This window comes from Ochotona curzoniae, unplaced genomic scaffold (genome assembly GCF_017591425.1).
Source record: "Ochotona curzoniae isolate NIBS_2020 unplaced genomic scaffold, NIBS_Ocur_1.0 contig_605, whole genome shotgun sequence".
In the NCBI taxonomy this organism is placed as follows: domain Eukaryota; kingdom Metazoa; phylum Chordata; class Mammalia; order Lagomorpha; family Ochotonidae; genus Ochotona; species Ochotona curzoniae.
The window spans coordinates 1616242-1634205 of record NW_024466491.1 but is presented as its reverse complement, the minus strand read 5'-3'; the positions used below and the strand labels follow the sequence as shown (position 1 = coordinate 1634205).

General features: G+C 68.8%; 3 protein-coding genes across 5 annotated transcripts; 1 reads left to right on the top strand and 2 right to left on the bottom strand.

The window, feature by feature from the left end:
• Positions 1-6: 6 nt before the first annotated feature.
• FSTL3 (follistatin like 3) lies at positions 7-3545 on the bottom strand. Of its 2 annotated transcripts, XM_040990300.1 has the most exons (5): positions 3352-3545; positions 2407-2592; positions 1415-1630; positions 756-983; positions 7-689 (listed from the first exon to the last, which is right to left on the bottom strand). In XM_040990300.1, exons 1-5 carry the CDS (start codon positions 3452-3454, stop codon positions 610-612), a joined length of 813 nt encoding a protein of 270 aa, XP_040846234.1. In that variant the 5' UTR covers positions 3455-3545; the 3' UTR covers positions 7-609. The 2 variants fall into 2 exon arrangements, with proteins under 2 accessions (XP_040846234.1, XP_040846233.1); XM_040990299.1 differs by having other exon boundaries at positions 7-983.
• Positions 3546-8099: 4554 nt separating this feature from the next.
• Positions 8100-12867, top strand: RNF126 (ring finger protein 126). 2 transcript variants are annotated; one of them, XM_040990297.1, is made up of 9 exons: positions 8100-8284; positions 10751-10809; positions 11038-11107; positions 11314-11561; positions 11655-11723; positions 11788-11857; positions 12046-12139; positions 12238-12353; positions 12445-12867. In XM_040990297.1, exons 1-9 carry the CDS (start codon positions 8210-8212, stop codon positions 12592-12594), a joined length of 951 nt encoding a protein of 316 aa, XP_040846231.1. In that variant the 5' UTR covers positions 8100-8209; the 3' UTR covers positions 12595-12867. The 2 variants fall into 2 exon arrangements, with proteins under 2 accessions (XP_040846231.1, XP_040846232.1); XM_040990298.1 differs by having other exon boundaries at positions 8203-8284; positions 11314-11477; positions 11652-11723.
• A 714-nt stretch (positions 12868-13581) lies between these two features.
• On the bottom strand, positions 13582-15859 carry FGF22 (fibroblast growth factor 22). Its single transcript, XM_040990296.1, has 3 exons — positions 15646-15859; positions 14573-14676; positions 13582-13776 (listed from the first exon to the last, which is right to left on the bottom strand). The coding sequence occupies exons 1-3, from the start codon at positions 15857-15859 to the stop codon at positions 13582-13584; spliced, it is 513 nt and encodes a 170-aa protein (XP_040846230.1).
• Positions 15860-17964: the final 2105 nt, after the last annotated feature.

The following is a 17964-nucleotide window of genomic DNA, read 5'->3' as shown; positions in this document are numbered from 1 at the left end:
TTTTTGGTCTTTATTTCCTTGGTAAGGCAAGGCTCTAGTTGGGAAGCGGGGCTGGGTGCCCAGGTGCAGGTCCTCCAGCCAAGGCACTTGTGGGAGGCACAGGGTGACCGAGCTCCCTTCCTGGAGGGTCCCCTCCCTACCCTATGTCCTCCATGGGCCGACCCCTGTGGGTGAAAGGGCTGAAAGCTGGACCTGAGCTAGGGGCTGAGTGAGAGCCAGAGACCCTGATGGCACCAAGTCCGGAAGTGCCCCTCTCCACATCTGCACTTCCTCACCGGGGCTCACCCTGTCGAGCTCCCCAGCAGGAAACGGGGTGGGAGGCAGCCTTGGGACTGCCTCCTGGGCCCCGTGCCATGCCCCTGCTTGCCTCCTGGCCCAGGCACCGGCTTCTCGCTGCTGGAAGGTCGGCAGAGCCCGTGGCTGCGGGTCGGGCGCGGTTCCCTCTTCTGAGGGACGGTTGGGGCCACCCGCCTCGTGGGCTCCAGGCCTCCCTGTCCTCACTCCTTCCGAGACATCCTGGGGCGGTTGCGGGGGGGGGGCTCCCCCGCAGCCGCAGGACATAAGTTAGACTCCACGGTGGCAATAAATTAGACGCGGGGATCCCGCAGCTCACACGAAGTTCTCCGCCTCCTCTTCCTCCTCCTCCTCCTCGTGGGACTCCACCATGGCGGGTGGCTCCTCGGGGAGCCCTGCGAGGAACGGGCGCGTGAGCGTTTCGGGGGGTCGCCCTGCGGGGTCCGCCCACGCATCCGTACCTGTGCAGCTGCCCGCGTGACGCACGCCGATGGAGCGGCCCAGGAAGCAGGTGGCCTGGCGCAGGTGGCACGAGGACACGTAGGTGACGTTGTCGTTGCCGCAGAGCTCCTGGCCCGGGCCGGAGGGCGCGGGGCACGGCGCCGCCCGGCACAGCACGCAGTGAGCGCTGCCCGTCTGGTCCACGACGCACGACTGCGGCCGCGGGCACACCACGTGCGCGCACGACTCTGTGGGCGGGCGGGTCAGGGCCACGGGATGAGGACCCCGGTGTTCGGGTGACGCGCAGCCCCCCTGCACTCCAGGAACGTCCCCAGCCAAGTACCCCACCCCGCAACAAACCCTGCTCCTGCAACCCAGGCCCGCCCCCAGACGAGCACCCCGCCCCTGTACCTCAGGACGACTCCTAGCCAAGCACGGCACCCCACCTTACAACAAGCCCCGCCCCTGCACCCCAGGACAGCCTCCAAGTCAAGTACCTCATTCTACTCCACAAAAGCCCCGCACCCGCACCCCAGACAAGTTACCCCACCCCACAACAAACCCTGCCCCTACATCCCAGGAATGCCCCCAGACAAGCGCCCCGCCCCTGCACCTCAGGACCGTCCCAGGACACGCACCCCAGGCCCCATACCCGCACCCCAAGCCAGCCCCCACGCACTGCGGCAGCGGCCCCGGTACATGACGCGCAGGTCCGGGTGGCCGCGGCAGCGCGCGGCGCGCAGCTCGCACTCGTCGCGGTAGGTGGCGCCGTCGGAGCCGCAGACGTGCAGACGCGCCGGCAGCCCCGCACAGTCAGGCGCGCACTCGCAGCGCGGGCGGCCCCGCAGCAGGCGGCACGCTTTGCCCGGGCCGCACTCGACGCCGTCGCACGAATCTGCGGAGACAGGACGCCGGGTTCAGCGAGCTGCCGCTGGGACCGGGGACCTGCTGGGGCAGCGCGGAGCTGCAGCCTCTCCGGGGGGGCCGGGGCGCATATCCCACTCTGGGGAGCTGCAGCCTCCCGGGGGGTCGGGGCGCATATCCCACTCTGGGGAGCTGCAGCCTCCCTGGGGAATCAGGGCGCACACCCCGCTCTGGGGAGCTGCAGCCTTGTGGGGGCCAGGGCGCACACCCAGCTTTGGGGAGCTACAGCCTCCCGGGGGGTCGGGGCGCACATCCTGCTCTGGGGAACTGCAGCCTGGGGGTACGCACACCCGGTGAGGTGGGGAGATGTGCGGAGAGGAGCTGCGTGAATGTGCTTGTGGGCCGCACCTGGGTGCCCCCCCCCCCCACGCTGCACACCGCCATTGTCCGCCTGCACATCTGGAATCGCTCCTGGGAGGTGGGGGAGCCCCCATCCAGGCCCTTTTTTGATGTCTGCCCGCCAAGCCAGGGCGGTGTCTGCAGGGACCACCCAGCCAGGCTATCTGGGATTCATCACCTTCCCGAGTTGGCCTGGCCCCACCACCCCGGGGCCTGACCCCTGGGCCGCCCCCACCCCCCTGGCTGCCTCGGGCTGGTTGGAAAGACCCCCCCACACCCCCTACTCCCGCCTGGTTGAGGGCCTGACTGCAGGGCTGACCATGACCGGACAGCTCGGTCAGCTGGGGGCAGTTCCCGCTGGGGGCTGAGTGTGCAGGGTAGCTGGGGCTCCCCACACTGGGCGCTCACCTCTGCACGGCAGGCAGTGCACCAGGCCCAGCAGGCCCAGGAGGCTCATCTTGTCCCCGGGGTAGCTGAGGTTGGACCAGGCGGTGTCCACACTGCCCGAGGCGCAGCAGTCGGCTCGGCTCACTTCAGTCCTGAGCACCAGGCTACAGGTGGCCTCCGGGCCCTGCTGCAGCCAGCACACGCCTCCTGCAGGCATCGGCACCATGGCACCGTGGCACCCAGGGGTCCCCCCAGCTCCTCCCGCCCACCCCCATCCCAGCTGGCCTGGGCCTGGCACCCTGCCCGGCGCGTGTCAGGGTCAGCGGGCCCCCTGGGCGGCGTCTCCCACCTCTGCCCTCTGTCTAGACAGTGCCCGCGGGCACGCGGAGCCCCCAGCCCGGCAGCACCCCCCCCCCCCCCGCCGGCCCGCCTCTTACTCACTCCAACTTGGGAACATTCTCCGTGCATGAGCTCACCCTCCTCTCCCCGGGGACGCGGCCCTCGGGGAGGGGGCCCTCAGCGGGGGGTGGGGAGTGGGTGCACCCCAGCCCTGGGCTCTGGGTGTCCAGTCTGGAGCTTGGAACCCTGAGGTCTGGCCTGTCCTCGGGGGCAGTGGGGAAACTGAGGCAGGGGGGCTAATGCCACCGCCCACCCGGGGTGGCCTGGGTTCAAATCACAGCTGTGCCATTTGTGGGCTCTGTGGACCTGTGTCCAGTCAGACATGTGGGGGGGGAGGAGACGCCCCCGACAGGGGACCGCCATGGAGATCCACCCGGTGTGACTGCTAGCCGCTGTGGACCTTTTTCCCCTCCCTGACGCCCAGTTCGCGCCCAGGCCTGCCAAGCTCCGCATCCCCAGCCGCTCGCCGAGGCCACCCCCGCGCCCAGGCACCCCCGGGGGCCACATTCCCCGCCGCCCCACGTGGGTGGCCCGCCCCCGCCCGCCGCTTCCGGCTGCCCCACTCACCAGGCTTGGGGTCCCCCGAGCCCATGGAGCCCACGAGGCCCACGGCCCAGGCCAGGGCCCCCCAGGGCAGTGGCCACAGTGGCCCGGGCGCCCCGGGACGCATGGCGGAGCTGAGCCGGTCGCGGGCTGTTGGGGAGGGCGGCGGCCCAGGCTTCCCGGAGCGCTGCCCTATAAAGGACCCGCTGGCCGCAGCCGGGGCGGGGCCGGCCCGGGGCGGGGCGCTAGTGGCGGGGTGGTGGTGGTGGAGGGGAGCTGGGGTGTCTGCGGCTGACCCGCGGCTCCGACTGCCACTCTGTGGGGCGGCAGTGGGGTCCACAGGTGGCTGGGTACTGCTGCCTCTCACATGGCCCCCCTCTGCTGCCCCCAGGGCTCTGTCTGGATATGGCTCCTGCTCCTAGCTACTGGCCCGAGCAGCGTGCAGCGCCCGGGCACAGCTGGGTGCAAGCAAAGGGGCAGGGCGCTGGCAGTGAAAGCTCACAGCGCCCTGCGCCAGCCCCAGGCTACAGCACCCTGTCCTCTACCAGACCCTGCCTGGGTGCTGCACCGCCTCCCCCCTCCCCAAGGTGTGCCCAAGCAGGGAGGGGCCTTGCCAGCCATGACATCCATAGGGGCTGGGCTAGCTACTCGTCACCCCCATCCCCAACCCTTCTGTCCAGGTCTTGTGAGAAGTAATGAGCTTCTTTGGGTGCAGCTGGACCTGGGGTGCTGGGTGCCATGGTGACCAAGGCAGACTCCTCTGCAGGAAGGACAGACAACAAAACAAAAGTTTGCGTGAAACTGGTGGGAAGATGAAGGAGCGGAGGGTGGGGGTCCTGCCTGCCACCCTGCATTTTCCCAAGTAAAAACAGGCTCCTCTGGGGGGCCACACCCATGCCCCTTCCTTCACCCCGACCTCCCCTTCACCCCGACTCCCCTGTTGTGGTCAGCAGAGGACTCGGCTGTCTTCGCCTGACCTTGCCCCTGCTGCCTGGATGTTCTCCAGCATGGAGGACATCGGACAGGCCGGGCCCCTGTGTCCTCACTGACCGTGCTCGTTGGGATGGTGACCTTGGCCAAGGCCTGACCCCCACCGTGGCTGGGGTGGGGAGGGGAGGAAGCGAGGTTATAGGCTGAGTGGCCAGTGCTTATAAGATTCCATGGCAGCCTTGTGGGGAGGGGCTGCTCTTCAGACCCTATTCCCCCTCCCTCAGGCCCAGGCTCATTCTGCAGCCAGCCCCCACCCACCCCCCGCAGCCGCCCCAGGAACTCTGCCACCCTGCCCAGACCCTGATGGTGGTGATTGGATGGCGATGGCCTACGCCAAGGTTGCCCGGAGCTGGCTGCAGCGGAGACCAGCACAGACAGAGCCCCAGCCTCCTCCTGTGTCCAGCATGAAGGGCGACTGGGAGGACTTGGACTGGAGGGACATGGCAGTGCCTGGCTGAGTACCCAGCATGACTCTCAGCTGGGGGTGCTGCCTCTGCCTTCCTCTCTGTAAAATGGACACAAACCCAGGACTTGGGGCAAGCTGGAAGCTGAAGCCTGCCTGGAACTGGCCTTTCCTGCCGGTCATTGCTGGGGAAGCATGGCTGAGGCCGGGCCAGCCTGGGTCACCACTGGCCCCAGCCCTAGAAGCAGCCCAACCCAGGCCCCTGAGCAATCCACGGGGCCTCCGGCATGTCCTGGGCTGCTGCGGGTGAGCCTGTCTGCTGTTCTAGAGGGACCTGAGGCTGAGGGACTGGCTCAGTGAGCAGGTGCACCCAGGCCTGCGTTTCCCCTGACAGAGGCTTGCGGGCTGCACTCTTAAGTGCCAACTTCTGCCAGGTCAGGGGGCCCAGGGTGGGCTGTCCCATATCCCTTAGGCCACAAAGTCCCTGTGGTGGCCTCCATAGAACAGAAAAAGAACCCTCGTGGGCTGCCCACGGGTGTGTGGTGGTGTGCCAAGGGGGCATTGAGAACGAGGCAGGTGACCCCTGTGCTGCCCTGTGCTGTGGCCAGGTCCCCCAGGGCCTGAGGACAAGGCCCCAGGGCTGGGCAACGATGAGCAACCAGCCGGCCACTCCGTCTCCTCCATTTCTCGCATCTTTGCTGCAACTTGGAACTTCCCGGACTTGGAGTGAGCAGGTGGGCTGTGGTTCAGGGCCCAGCTCAACCCCCTGCCCACGCAGACCTCGGGGGGCAGCCGTGAGGGCCCCCATTTTGGGCCCCCAGCCACAGCGTGGGAGGGCTGGATGGCTTTGTTGGCTGCTGGCCTCAGCCCATCCGGGGGTTGTGGCAGGCATCTGGGGAGCGAGCCAGCCTCCCAAACAGACAGAAACAAACAAAAATGTGGAGTGCTATGCAGGAGGAATCCTGTCCTCTTCCTGTGTTCCCCAGGGTGAGAGAGGGATCCCCCAGCCCCAGCTGGGACCTCTGCTCCCTACACCTGCTGGGTGAGCAGGAGCCCCGCGCCCAAGGACCAGCAACACCCAAACCCAAAGGGACCCAAAGTAAAACCCAGACGCCCAAGTCAGGTTGCACACGGGTTGGGTCGGGGTGGAGATGGAAGGAAATGGGGCCGGAAGCGCCAGGGCAGGCGGCTCAAGCCAGGTGCTTTGGCCCCCAGTACCTCGTGGAGGACCTGGATGGCCCTCTGGGGCCCCTGGCCCAGGCCTAGCTGTTGTTGGGGGACTTTGGGGGTGTGACCCAACAGATGAAAGCCCCCCCTCTGCCTATCACACAAGCACAAGTATGCATCACAAAGACGAAAGCATACACCCACAAGTGTCTCCACCAGGCCCGTGTCCAGGGCCCCAGCGCTGAGCAGGGGTCACCCAGCTGCTGCCGCCAGCCAGGCTCTGGAGGAGGGTGTGGGGAACTGTCCTGCTTCTCCACATGAGAGGGGAGGACCCCAAGGCACAGCAGGAGTCAGCCATGGGGTGCTGGGGGACCCACATTTCACAGATGGTTACAACAAGGCTTAGAGGGCCGGCTCCTCCCTGCCCTGCAGTGATGAAAACAGAGGGGCACCCTGCCCAGGGAGGTCTGAGGGTGCCGTCTGGTCAGCCTGGCAGCTGGCGTTCTGTAAGGCCCTGGGGGTGGAGTGCCCCATGCCCAAATGCCCAGGCCTGCCTGGGTTCAGCCCTGGCTGTGCTGGGTGCCCACTGGAAGCCTACAGAATTAGGGTCTCCCGTGGCCCCCCATCATGGTGGGCAGCTGGGCCTCGTTCTCCCTTGTCTAGTGCCCTGGCCAGCCCAGCAATGTGGGCTAGATGTGGGGTGCGCCCAGCTAAGGGAAGGGCCAGGGGTCCCAGGTTCCCAGCTGCCCCAGTGGGGAGGGAATGGGGACGCAGGAGCCCCACCACAGAACTACATGGGAACCGTGGATGTGTGTTCGGGGAACACCCAGGGACACTCACAGGATGTGAATGCGAGGTGTGCATGGTGGACTCGGGAGCAGTGGGGACCATGTGGGAGCGGGAAAGGGGCGCGGGGAGCCGGGAAGGGGCACGGGGAGCGGAGAAGGGGTGAGGGGAGCGGGGAAGGGGTGAGGGGAGCGGGGAAGGGGTGAGGGGAGCGGGGAAGGGGTGAGGGGTGCGGGGAAGGGGCACAGGGAGCCAGGAAGGGGTGCGGGGGAGCATGGAAGGGATGGGGAGGGGGTGCGGGGAGCATGGAAGGGGCACGGGGAGCGGGGAAGGGGCGAGGGGAGTCGGGAAGGGGCGCGGGGAGGGGACTCGGGGGGGCGAGGGGAGTGGGGAAGGGGCGAGGGGCGCGGGGAGGGGACTTGGGGGGGACGCGGGGCAGGGGCGGGGGAGCGGGGAAGGGGCGCGGGGAGCCGGGAAGGGGCGCGGGGAACGGGGAAGGGGCGCGGGGAGCGGGGAAGGGGCGCGGGGAGGGGGCTGGGGGCGCGGGGAGCAGGGAGGGGGCGCGGGGAGCGGGGAAGGGGCGCGGGGAGCAGGGAAGGGGCGCGGGGAGCGGGGAAGGGGCGCGGGGAGCAGGGAAGGGGCGCGGGGAGCAGGGAGGGGGCGCGGGGAGCGGGGAAGGGGCGCGGGGAGCAGGGAAGGGGCGCGGGGAGCAGGGAAGGGGCGCGGGGAGCAGGGAAGGGGCGCGGGGAGCAGGGAAGGGCGGGGCGCGGGGAGGGGCGGGGGGAGGGCGGGGAGGGGAGGGGCGCGGGGAGCAGGGAAGGGGCGCGGGGAGCAGGGAAGGGGCGCGGGGAGCGGGGAAGGGGCGCGGGGAGCGGGGAAGGGGCGCGGGGAGCGGGGAAGGGGCGCGGGGAGCCGGGAAGGGGCGCGGGGAGCAGGGAAGGGGCGCGGGGAGCAGGGAAGGGGCGCGGGGAGCAGGGAAGGGGCGCGGGGAGCCGAACACGCAGTCGAAGCTTCGAGGACGCCTTCCGCGCTGAGCCCAGACCCCGCCCCTCAGACCAGGCCACGCCCCCGACGGCGCTTGCCCAGGTGACGCAGGCCCCCTTTGCGTTCCGGCCACACCCACGGCGGTTGCCAGGGTGAAGGCAGTAGGTAGGCCCCGCCCCCGACGGCGCCCTTCTTGTTACGTCCCCTCGCAGGTTCCGCCTCTGAGCCTCAGTCCCGCTCCCAACGGCGCCCTTTTGGTGACGTCCCCACTCCGGCCCCGCCCCCTGCCGCGCTTGCCCCGGCGACGCCCCCAAGCAGGCCCCGCCCATGCGCTCCGGCCCCACCCCCAACAGCACCAGTCCTAGTGACATGCCCACTCAGGCCGCGCCCCCTCGGCTCCTGCCCCGTCGACGCCCCCACGCAGGCCCCGCCCCGCTGCGCGCCGTGCGTGCTTTGCGTGCGTGCGCGGGCGCGGTGCGGCCGGCGGGGAGCAGAAAACGGCCGGCGGCGGCGCCGCGCGGGCGGCGGGCGGAGGCGGCGGCGGCGGCGGCCATGGCCGAGGCGGCGCCGCGGCCCGGGCGCTACTTCTGCCACTGTTGCTCGGTGGAGATCGTGCCGCGTCTGCCGGTGAGGCCCGGGCGGGGCGGGGCTGGGCGCGCGAGGCGGAGCGGGGTGCGGGGCGACGCTGGCGGCGGGGCCGCGCCTCGGCCGTGGGGGAGACCCCAGGACCGGCGGCTGCGGGGAGCCGGGTCCCCCCGAGGCCCTCGTGGCCGACCGCGCGGCCGCCGGGGCTCAAGGGCCGCTTCCGGTCGGCGGGCGCCCCGCTCGGGCCCGCGTCCGGTGCTGCTGGGAGCGCGGGTGTTCCGGGACGGACGCGGGGCGCACGGGGGAGGCACGCGGGGCGCACGGGGACGGACACCGGGCCCTGGGTGAGTGAGGTACCCGTGCACACGATGGCCGCCCGCCTGCCCGGCGAGCCCTGCGCGCTGAGTGCAGGAACCGGCTGGGCCGGAGCGCAGGCCCAGACTCATCCTGTGCAAGGCTGCGGGCTGAGGCGTGGACTCCAGGTGTGGGCATGGTGGGGGGTGCAGGGAGCCGCGTGTGCGCGCGCTCCGGGGTCCCCACGGCTGGCAGGCCTGGTGTCAGGACCCTGGGGTCCCCGTGGGTGGTGTGTCTGATGTGTGTGGAGGAGCTGTGAGTATTATGGGGTCTCCATAAGTTGCAGGCCTGGTGTTGCGGAGCACCAGGCGTCCGTGGCAGGCCTGGTGTCAGGGGGCACAAGGCACTCCAGGGTCCCCACAAGTTAGTTGCATGCCTGGTGTTGGGAGGCACCAAGTGCTCCAGGGTCCCCACAAGTTGCATGCCTGGTGTCAGGGGGCACCAGGCACTCTGGGGTCCTGCGGGTGGCGTATCTGGTGTTGGGGGTACCAAGAGCCCTGGGGTCCCCGTGGGTGGCCTGGTGTCGGGTGTTACCGAGCACCCTGGGGTGCCCGTGGGTGGCAGGCCTGGTGTTGGGGGCACTGAGAGACCTGGGGTCTCTAAAGGTGGCCTAGTGTCGGGAGTCACCTGTGGCAGACCTGGTGTCAGGGGGCACCAAGCATACTGGGGTCCTGCAGCTGGCAGGTCTGATGTTGGGGCACATTGAGCATGATAGGGTCCCTACAAGTGGCTGGCCTGGTTTCAGGGAGCACCAGGCACCCTGGGGTCCCTGCAAATGTACAGGTGGCAGGCCTGGCGTTGGGGGAACAGCGAGCACCCTGTTGTCCGTGACTGGCAGGCCTGCTGTTGGGGGGCACCCAGTACCCTGGGGTCCCCACGCCTTGCAGGCCTGACGTCTGGGGGCACTGAGCAATATGTTGTCTCGTGACTGGCAGGCCTCGTGTTGGGGGGCACTGAGCACCCTGGGGTCCCTGCAAGTGGCAGGCGTGGTGTAGGGGACTCTGAGCACCGCAGGGACCCGTGGCAGGCATAGGCTTCTACCTTCTGCCTGTGTCCCCTTGGTGGTGTCTAGGATGGTGGCTCTGGGCACAGCAGTGCCTCCCCAGGGGATCTGGCCACTCTGATGCCACCTGTGTCCCCTAGCTGGCCTCGCCACTTGGGGTTGGCTCTCCATGGAGTGGGGTGATCAGTGGGCCCTGCATCTGCAGGACAGACAGTGTCCCCTGGTCCACAGGGACGGGGTGGAGGTGGACTTGGTGGGGCAGGACCTTCCTGGGCAGGACAGGGGTGGAGGTGGACATGCTGGCGGCTGATTCGCAGCTGAGGAGAGAGTGTGGTTCGGGGGGGGGGGGGCAGCGTGGTCCCCCAAGGCTGTGGCACTAGTCCCCCAGGCCTCCCTTGGGGGTCCCCACAGCCCACTGGCCAGTTGTCCCACAGTGCGCGTCTGGCTGCAGGCTGGCCGGCTGCCTCTGCCTCCTGCACCTGTGGCCACCGTCCCCTCAGCCAGGCGACAGGGCCAGGGTCGGGGTGGGCCTGGTGGGCAGGTTTTCTGCGCACGGACTTGTCAGGAGAAGCCCTGGAGACCTTGCAAGGGGAGCCTTCCCAGCTAGCTGTGAGGAAGTGAGAAGAAGGGGGCGTTCTCCCTTCTGGCCCACAACAGGCCTATATGCTGTCCCCAACCCTGGTGATGGAGCCTGATTCCCAGGGAGTCCTCCGCTGGCTTCCCCGGGTGGGCCAACAAGGAGCTGGTCGGGAAGTGGAGATGAACACGTTACTGTGGGCACCTGCCCTGGGACCCAGTGTCTGGGCTGATGGTCACCAGAGGAGGGACCTGGGGGTGCTGGACCTCTCTAGCCTGCAGGTGCCCGGGGAGCCTTGGGGAGTGCAGGGGTTGGGGGCTTCCCTGTGCAGGGTGCCTTGGGTTCCCCCAAGATCCCAGGAGGGCCGCTGTCTGCTCTCTTACTGGGTGCTTCTCTGTGCCTGTGGGGGGCCTGGAGGTGGGGTGGCTGTGTTTGCCGTATGCCTAGCAGGGGAGCCCTGAGGCAGGGAGAGGCTATGGTCACTCTATTGCCTGGCAGGGGGAGCCCCAAGGTAGGGAGGGGCTGTGGTCACCCTGCACCCCAGCAGGGGAGCCATGTGCCCTGTTCCCCGCAGGATTATACTTGTCCGAGGTGTGAGTCTGGCTTCATCGAGGAGCTTCCGGAAGACACCAGGTACCCGGGGGGGCGGGGGGTGGCCAAGGCCAGGATAGAGTGGGGGGTCAGGTGGCCGCTGTCCGGGCCCTCCCAGAGCCACAGGGGAGCGGCCGAGAGGCACTGCCCTAGGCCCTGCTGACCTTGCACACCAGGCGTGGTTGCCCCGGGCAGGCGGGGAGGCAGGTGTCAGCAGCCTTGGGCACAGGCCAGTTGTGACCCCTGCTCATGCTGACCCCTGTCCCCCAGGAGCGCAGAGAACGGATCTGCCCCCTCCACAGCCCCCACTGACCAGAGCCAGAGCCGGCAGCCCTTTGAGGTGAGTCATGACCCAGCTCCCCTGCCATTCCCCTGTGTGTCCAGCCAGCCCCTGGCTCTGCTCACTCCCCAGATGAGTGCAGGGGCTGGGACTGGGTCTTCCCCGTGGGTGTGCACCCTCTTTGGCCACCAGCGGGATGGAAGTGGAATGGCCCAGTGCTGGGCCGGCAGGTGCCCCTCACTCACCTGTGCCCTCCTCTCCCCCAGAACGTGGAGCAGCCACCACTGCTCGCACTGCCGCAGGGCTACGGGCACTTTGCTTTCGGCATCTTTGACGACAGCTTTGACATCCCCACGTTCCCTCCCGGGGCGCAGGCGGACGACGGCAGGGACCCCGAGAGCCGGCGGGAGCGAGAGCACCCGTCCCGGCACCGCTATGGCGCCCGCCAGCCCCGTGCCCGCCTCACTGCTCGGCGGGCCACCGGCCGGCACGAAGGCGTCCCCACGCTGGAAGGGTGAGGGGGCCCCGAGGGGTGGCGGGGCTCGAGCCCCTGGGGTGCACTCTGGAGGCCTGGCCGAGCCGCTGACCACGGGCCCCCCCTCTGCAGGATCATCCAGCAGCTGGTAAACGGCATTATCACCCCGGCCACCATCCCCAGCCTGGGCCTGGGCCCCTGGTGAGTAGCAGCGGGAGGGTGCCCTGCCCACCCCTGCCGCCCACTGAGCCCCCCTCTCCACCAGGGGCGTCCTGCACTCGAACCCAATGGACTACGCCTGGGGGGCCAATGGGCTGGATGCCATTATCACACAGGTAGGGGGGCTGCAGGCCGGCCTCGTGCCCACCACCCTCTGAGGGCTGGGTGGGGCGCCCCGACGGCCGGGCCGGGACCGATGCAGCCTCGGTGCTCTTGCAGGTGCCGCGGCCTGGCGGCTCGGAGCCCCCCAGGAGCGTGCCCCGCCCCCGAGGAGCTCCCGGCACTCTCGCCTCTTGTCTTTCAGCTCCTCAATCAGTTTGAGAGCACGGGCCCCCCACCGGCCGACAAGGAGAGGATCCAGGCCCTGCCCACCGTGCCCGTCACAGAGGAGCACGTAGGTACGTCTCAGGGTGGCCTCCCCGGGGTGGACAGGTGGCACCTCCTCCGCACACGGGGCCCTCACCCGGCCCTTACCCTGACCCCCTGCTTTGCACAGGCTCCGGCCTCGAGTGCCCCGTGTGCAAGGACGATTATGTGCTGGGGGAGCGCGTGCGACAGCTGCCCTGCAACCACCTCTTCCACGACGGCTGCATTGTGCCCTGGCTGGAGCAGGTGCGCCGCCCGCCCCCACCCCACCGCCGCCTGCCCAGCCCACACAGCCTCGCCGCCTCCCCTCCAAAAGCATCCCCTCTCGCCCACACAGCACGACAGCTGCCCCGTGTGCCGCAAAAGCCTCACAGGACAGAACACGGCCACAAACCCCCCGGGCCTGAGCGGGGTCGGCTTCTCCTCGTCCTCTTCCTCATCGTCATCCAGCTCGCCCAGCAATGAGCACGCCAGCGGCACCTCCTGAGGCCTGGCGGCGGCCGCAGCACAAGCCACTGGGAGGGCGGGCTGCCAACCGGACTGCAGGTGCCTGGGCCCCCCCCCCTCCGCGCTGGGCGGAGGCCCCCCCCCGTGCACCCTGGTTGCCAGGCAGAGCCAGAGCTGGCCCGGCAGCCCTCGGCGGGGCGAGGCTGGGGGCGCCCTTGGCTCCCAGACCTCACCCTCTTAAAGTGTTCAGCGGCGGGAAGTTTTTATAATTTTAAATTATTACTGCTTTGAAATAAATGGACGTTTTAGCTCACACGCAGCGTGCATGGTCTGTGGAGATGGGCGGTACTGACAGGAGCTGGCCGGATGCAGAGCCAGAGGGGTGGACAGCACAGCTGGGAGCCGGGTACCTGGCACACTCTGCCTGGTCCTCCGACAGGCAAGGCCAGGCCCCCCCCCCCCCAGCAGGCATGCCAGGATGCGGCAAGGGCCTGGAAACCAGCGCCCTGGGCGTGTGGAAAGCTGCCCTGGAGCCACGTGCATCCACCCTCCCGCAGGGGACCCAGTGAGTGAGTACCATGCCATCGGCTGGCCTGGCACTGTGGCCCCGGCTGACCCTGACCACGCTGCGCCCAGCGGGTGCCAATCTCAGCAAGTACAGGTATTTATTCATTAAAAGGAAGAGTGAGCGAGAGGCCACGACGGGGGGACTGCGTGCGGGTCTCCCAGGCGGGGCAGGCAGTGGCGTCCTGATGTGTGCCCCTGTCCCTGTCTTTGGTTTTAGGGCTGCACAGCCGCCGGCCTGCATGTAGGGTCCTGTTGGCGCAGGCTGTGTGCCAGGTGCCATGCCGGGAGCGGGCACCACGCGGCAGGGGCGCTCCAGGACCCCGAGCGGGGCAGGCGGCAGGGTCCCCTCCAGCGCAGGGTGTGTGTCCTTGGAGCTGGCCCTGTGCCTCTCGGGGTGCCCTCAGTGCCGCACTGGGCCCGGGATGGGCCTGGCTCGTGGCTGGTGGAGGCCGGAGGGGCCTCAGGAGACCAGCACGGGCAAGAAGTGGGTGGACAGGTGGCGTCTCCGCGTGCGGGGTCCTCGTCGAGGGGCACCGCGGCCGTCTAGAGCCAGGAACATGGGCCGGCCATGGTAGCGCCAGCGGAGCGAGGCGTACGTGTTGTAGCCGTTCTCCTCGATGCGTTCCCGGAACCTGCAGTCCACCGTGTAGAACCGCTGCAAAAAATGGGGAACAGGGCGCGCGTTAAGCCCCGCCCAGCTGCGCCAGGCCCTGCCCTGCTCCTGTAACCCCGCCCCCCATGGAGCCCAATCCCCCATCCCCCACTTGGGGCCCCGCCCTACCCATCTAACCCCATCCCATATGCCCCCTGCTGCGCGAGGCCCCGCCCCCCCCACATGGGGTCCTACCCCCTGCCGGGAGCCCCATCCCCCACCTGGGGCGCTGCCCCCTTTCCCAATCCCACATGTGTGGCCCCGCCCCCTTTCCCAATCCCCATGTGAGGTCCCACTCCATACCCGGAACCCCAATCTCCCACGTGGGACCCCCACCCCATACCCGGAACCCCAATCCCCCACGTGGGACCCCACTCCATACCCGGAACCCCAGTCTCCCACGTGGGACCCCACTCCATACCCGGAACCCCAGTCTCCCACGTGGGACCCCACTCCATGCTCGGAACCCCAGTCTCCCACGTGGGACCCCACTCCATACCCAGAACCCCAGTCTCCCACGTGGGACCCCACTCCATGCTCGGAACCCCAGTCTCCCACGTGGGACCCCACTCCATGCCCGGAGCCCCAATCCCCCACGTGGGACCCCACTCCATGCTCGGAACCCCAATCCCCCACGTGGGACCCCACTCCATGCTCGGAACCCCAATCTCCCACGTGGGACCCCACTCCATGCCCGGAGCCCCAATCCCCCACGTGGGACCCCACTCCATGCTCGGAGCTCCAATCTCCCACGTGGGACCCCACTCCATGCCTGGTCCTCTGGTCCCTCCTCACTCACCGACCCATAGAGCCGGCCCTGGGGGCTCATGGCCACGTAGAACCCTGAATGCACGGCCTTGATGACCACGACACCCACACGGACGGAGCGCATCTCCACCACACCTGGGAGGCAGGGTTCGGTTGTCAGTCACGTACCCCTTTTTCTCCTGCAGGTCTCGGCCGCTGCACCCCCCGGAGGGAGCACCCGAGGACACCCTCGCGGAGGGGCCAGCCCGGCAGGTCGGCGGCGCTGGGGTCACCTGGGCGGCAGCAGCCCACTGGCCCTGCGGGGGGTGGGCTGGCGCCAGGGCGGAGCTGGGGGGGCGGGGACCCTGGCGATGTCTGCGTGGAGCCTGCTTCCTGTCCAGCCTTGGCGGGGTTATCTTGGGGTCCACTGTCCGCGCACTCTTCCCTGGAACCCACGGGTGGTCTCCCTGGATCCTTCCTCTCCCTAGTGCTGTCCCCGAACTCACGCCGATTGCCGGCGCGGCAATCAGATGGGGAAACCGAGGCTGGCGAGAAGCCGCCACTATCCCAGGTCACCTGCTTGCACCAGGCCTCTCCCCCAGCCCCAGGCCACCGCGCCTGGCCATGCCCTCGCAGAGGGACCGGCCCGTCCAGTCCAGGTCGCTGCCTCCGTCGCGTGCAGCGTAATGAGGGCCTAGGGAGCCCAGATGAAAGCAGCTGGGGCGGCCGCTGATTATCGGCCCTGATGGCCGTGACTGATGGCCGTGACTTGGCCCAGCCTACCCCCACGGCCGCCAATGTCGCCCCGACCCCCCATGTCCCCCCGAGACGGGATACCTGCCCGGCGCGCAACGTGGATGCTGAGCGCGCCGGCAGTCGCGTCCCCCTCGACGTGCCTCGAGTTTCCCCATCTGGGACTGCCCAGGGACATCCAGGGCGGAGGCCAGGGTGCGAAGCCAGCGTGCAGAGGGGGACGCAGTTGGAGCCCCCTTCTGTCCTGTCTGAGAGACCCCCCACTCTTGGGGTCCCCTCCGCCTCCCTACCTTCAGCCAGGTTGCGAGCTGGGGAGCTGAGGAAGTTAGGTTCCATCCCTGCCCCCCACCGGTGCCCCACGCGCGCACTCACTTTCCTGTCCATGGTGCCAGCGGGTACCCTGCACGCGGCCTTGGTGGTCCACGCGCAAGAAAAAGTGTGTGGACGAGAAGAGGCGCCGCCAGCGCACGTCGCCTTCCAGGTGTGGGTAGCTGCGTGGCCGCCGGGATGCGCTCGGGGCTCCTGTGGCGCCGAGTACCTGCAGCCAGAGCAGCCAGACCACAGCCAGCCACAGGCTGCGGCGCATGGCCGCGCGCGCACCGCGCTCGCCGCGCGCTCTCTGCCGCCCCGCGCTGCGCCGCCCGAGCCTGGGCGCCCGGGGCGGGGCGGTGGCCAGGGCGGTCCGGGCGCCTCCAATCGGGGGCGGCGAGGCGGGGCCGGCCGGGGCGCGCCCCAGTCGCCTGGGCGCAAGTTTGTTTGCCTGGCGGGGCGGGGCCGTAGGGTCCAGCAGGGACCGTCCCGGGAGGTCTCAGAAAAGGGCGCAGGTGGGGACGCCCCCTGACCCAGACCCCAGAGCCGGGGGTGCACCTGCCACGCTGCTGAGGCTGATGCGCCGCCAGGTCCTCCACGCACACACGGCCAGCTGCGGAGTGCAGCGTGGACAGCGGCTTGCCAGTCACACAATTCAGTACCGCACAGGAGTCTCCACTCCGAGAAGGACCCTTCCCCGAGCAGCCAGCCCTGCTCCCCCGCTCTCCGAGGCGCCCCCCGCGTCCGTGTCTCTTTGGCTTCCTCACCTCCCCCGGGTACGGACCATGTAGCTTGTGTCCATCTGTGCTGGATGTTGGGAACACGGGTGTCCAGGGGGCTTTCCTTGGGTGTGCTCCGAGGAGTGGGGCTGCCCAGCTCCCTGGGAAACAACGCCCTGGGCTGAGAGAGGAGCAGCCCACGCATTCAGCCCCCAGGCCTGGCACTCACTGGGCCTGCTGGGGACCTTGGCGGACAGCATGGCATGATGTGCTATGGTGTGTGTTGAGGCATGGTGTTATATGTTATGCTGTGTGTTGTGTATGGCATAGTGTGGCTGGCTTACGTTGGGGTGCAGTGTGGTGTGGCACGGTGCCTGGCAGCACAAGGGCTCTGCCTCAGGTGTTCAGGTGGCATTCCTTGGGGGCAGCGGCGGCTGGGCGGTGGCTGATGTGTCTCTAGACTGGAATGGGAGGGAGTTAAGTCGTCGCCCATCCCTGCGGCTGTCCCGTAGGCAAGTCTGACTGCGGTGGGGAGAGCTGTCCGGGAGCCCTGAGTGCTTCAGGAGCCTTGATGTGGACAGAAGGAAGGGACCCTCCGTGGGGTGTTCCTGGAGCGCCACAGCACCTGTGCCATGACAGGCCGTGGGGAGGGGGTCATGGAGCGTTCACCCAGACTCGGGAGGCCATTGGACACTACAGGCTGGACACGGCCAGGGCTGCCCAACTGGGTGTCCCAGTGCCAGTCACAGGCGCGGACACGAGGGGCCGGTTTCATCCGGCAGATGTGTGGCTAGGTGGGATGGCTGGCAGCCCGAGGGGCCAGGGAGGTGACCCCAGAGTGATTCATGGTTGAGGTCACAGCACCCCAAGGCAGGTTCCTTGCCTGGGGGTGTGAGCTGGAAGCATTCCTGGCCACTGGCATCACTGGCCCTGGCCTGCGTGGGCAGCTGCGTCTGGAATGTGCCATCCATGCCTAGGAGCCCAGCCCTTCCGGAGTGCCCAGCTGGCCCTCACCCTGTGGGACCCCGTGGGCATCCAGAGAGACTGGCCCCAGGGCCTCTGCACCTGCTGAGGTCGGCCAGGCCTCCCCAGCTCCAGCTCGACTGCCCACGGGGCTGCCCGTGACTCCGGCGAGGACCCCTACGGGAGAGGCAGGACAGCACGTCCCACCAGGGCCGCTCGTGCCCATGCAGCCCCGGGCCAATGGCCTGGGAACGCAGCCGACGACAGCTTAGGGCCGCGGGTCCCTGGAGCCATGTGGGAGACCCCGACCGAGCTCCTGGCCCACCCTGGAGCCCACCAGCGGATCTCGAGTCCCTCCCTGCAACTTTGCTTTTCAAAGACAAACCATTTTTTTTTTTTTTTTTAGTAAAAGCGGGAGATTTGTACGATCTGAAGACAAACCTGAGTATACACATCAACCTTTCTCGAGTTTCCATGCCAGTGTTGTCCTTGGATCGGGAGGGCGGCACAGACGCTGCCCTCTTGGGGTCCGCCCGAGGGCGGGGGAGACGCAGCCTGGTTGCCAGGGAGCTGGGGGAGCAGCCAATCAGAGGGCTCCATCGGCGCATGCTCTGGCGTCCCAGGGCCACGCTGCTTCCTGGGCCTTGTAGTACCGGCGCCGCATTCATGGCCGGTGCGTCCCTTCGCAGCCGCCGTCCGC

Excerpts from the sequence above, each read along its gene's own strand:
- FSTL3 (XM_040990299.1), bottom strand. The coding sequence starts at position 3,454 with ATGCGTCCCGGGGCGCCCGGGCCACTGTGGCCACTGCCCTGGGGGGCC. Across the intron at positions 2,593-3,351 it reads CTCGGGGGACCCCAAGCCTG|GAGGCGTGTGCTGGCTGCAG; the intron begins GTGAGTGGGGCA and ends CGATGCCTGCAG. Across the intron at positions 1,631-2,406 it reads GCACTGCCTGCCGTGCAGAG|ATTCGTGCGACGGCGTCGAG; the intron begins GTGAGCGCCCAG and ends CTGTCTCCGCAG.
- RNF126 (XM_040990297.1), top strand. The coding sequence starts at position 8,210 with ATGGCCGAGGCGGCGCCGCGGCCCGGGCGCTACTTCTGCCACTGTTGC. Across the intron at positions 11,724-11,787 it reads AGCCTGGGCCTGGGCCCCTG|GGGCGTCCTGCACTCGAACC; the intron begins GTGAGTAGCAGC and ends CCTCTCCACCAG. Across the intron at positions 12,354-12,444 it reads TTGTGCCCTGGCTGGAGCAG|CACGACAGCTGCCCCGTGTG; the intron begins GTGCGCCGCCCG and ends TCGCCCACACAG.
- FGF22 (XM_040990296.1), bottom strand. The coding sequence starts at position 15,859 with ATGCGCCGCAGCCTGTGGCTGGCTGTGGTCTGGCTGCTCTGGCTGCAG. Across the intron at positions 14,677-15,645 it reads CTGGCACCATGGACAGGAAA|GTGTGGTGGAGATGCGCTCC; the intron begins GTGAGTGCGCGC and ends CCTGCCTCCCAG. Across the intron at positions 13,777-14,572 it reads AGGGCCGGCTCTATGGGTCG|CGGTTCTACACGGTGGACTG; the intron begins GTGAGTGAGGAG and ends CATTTTTTGCAG.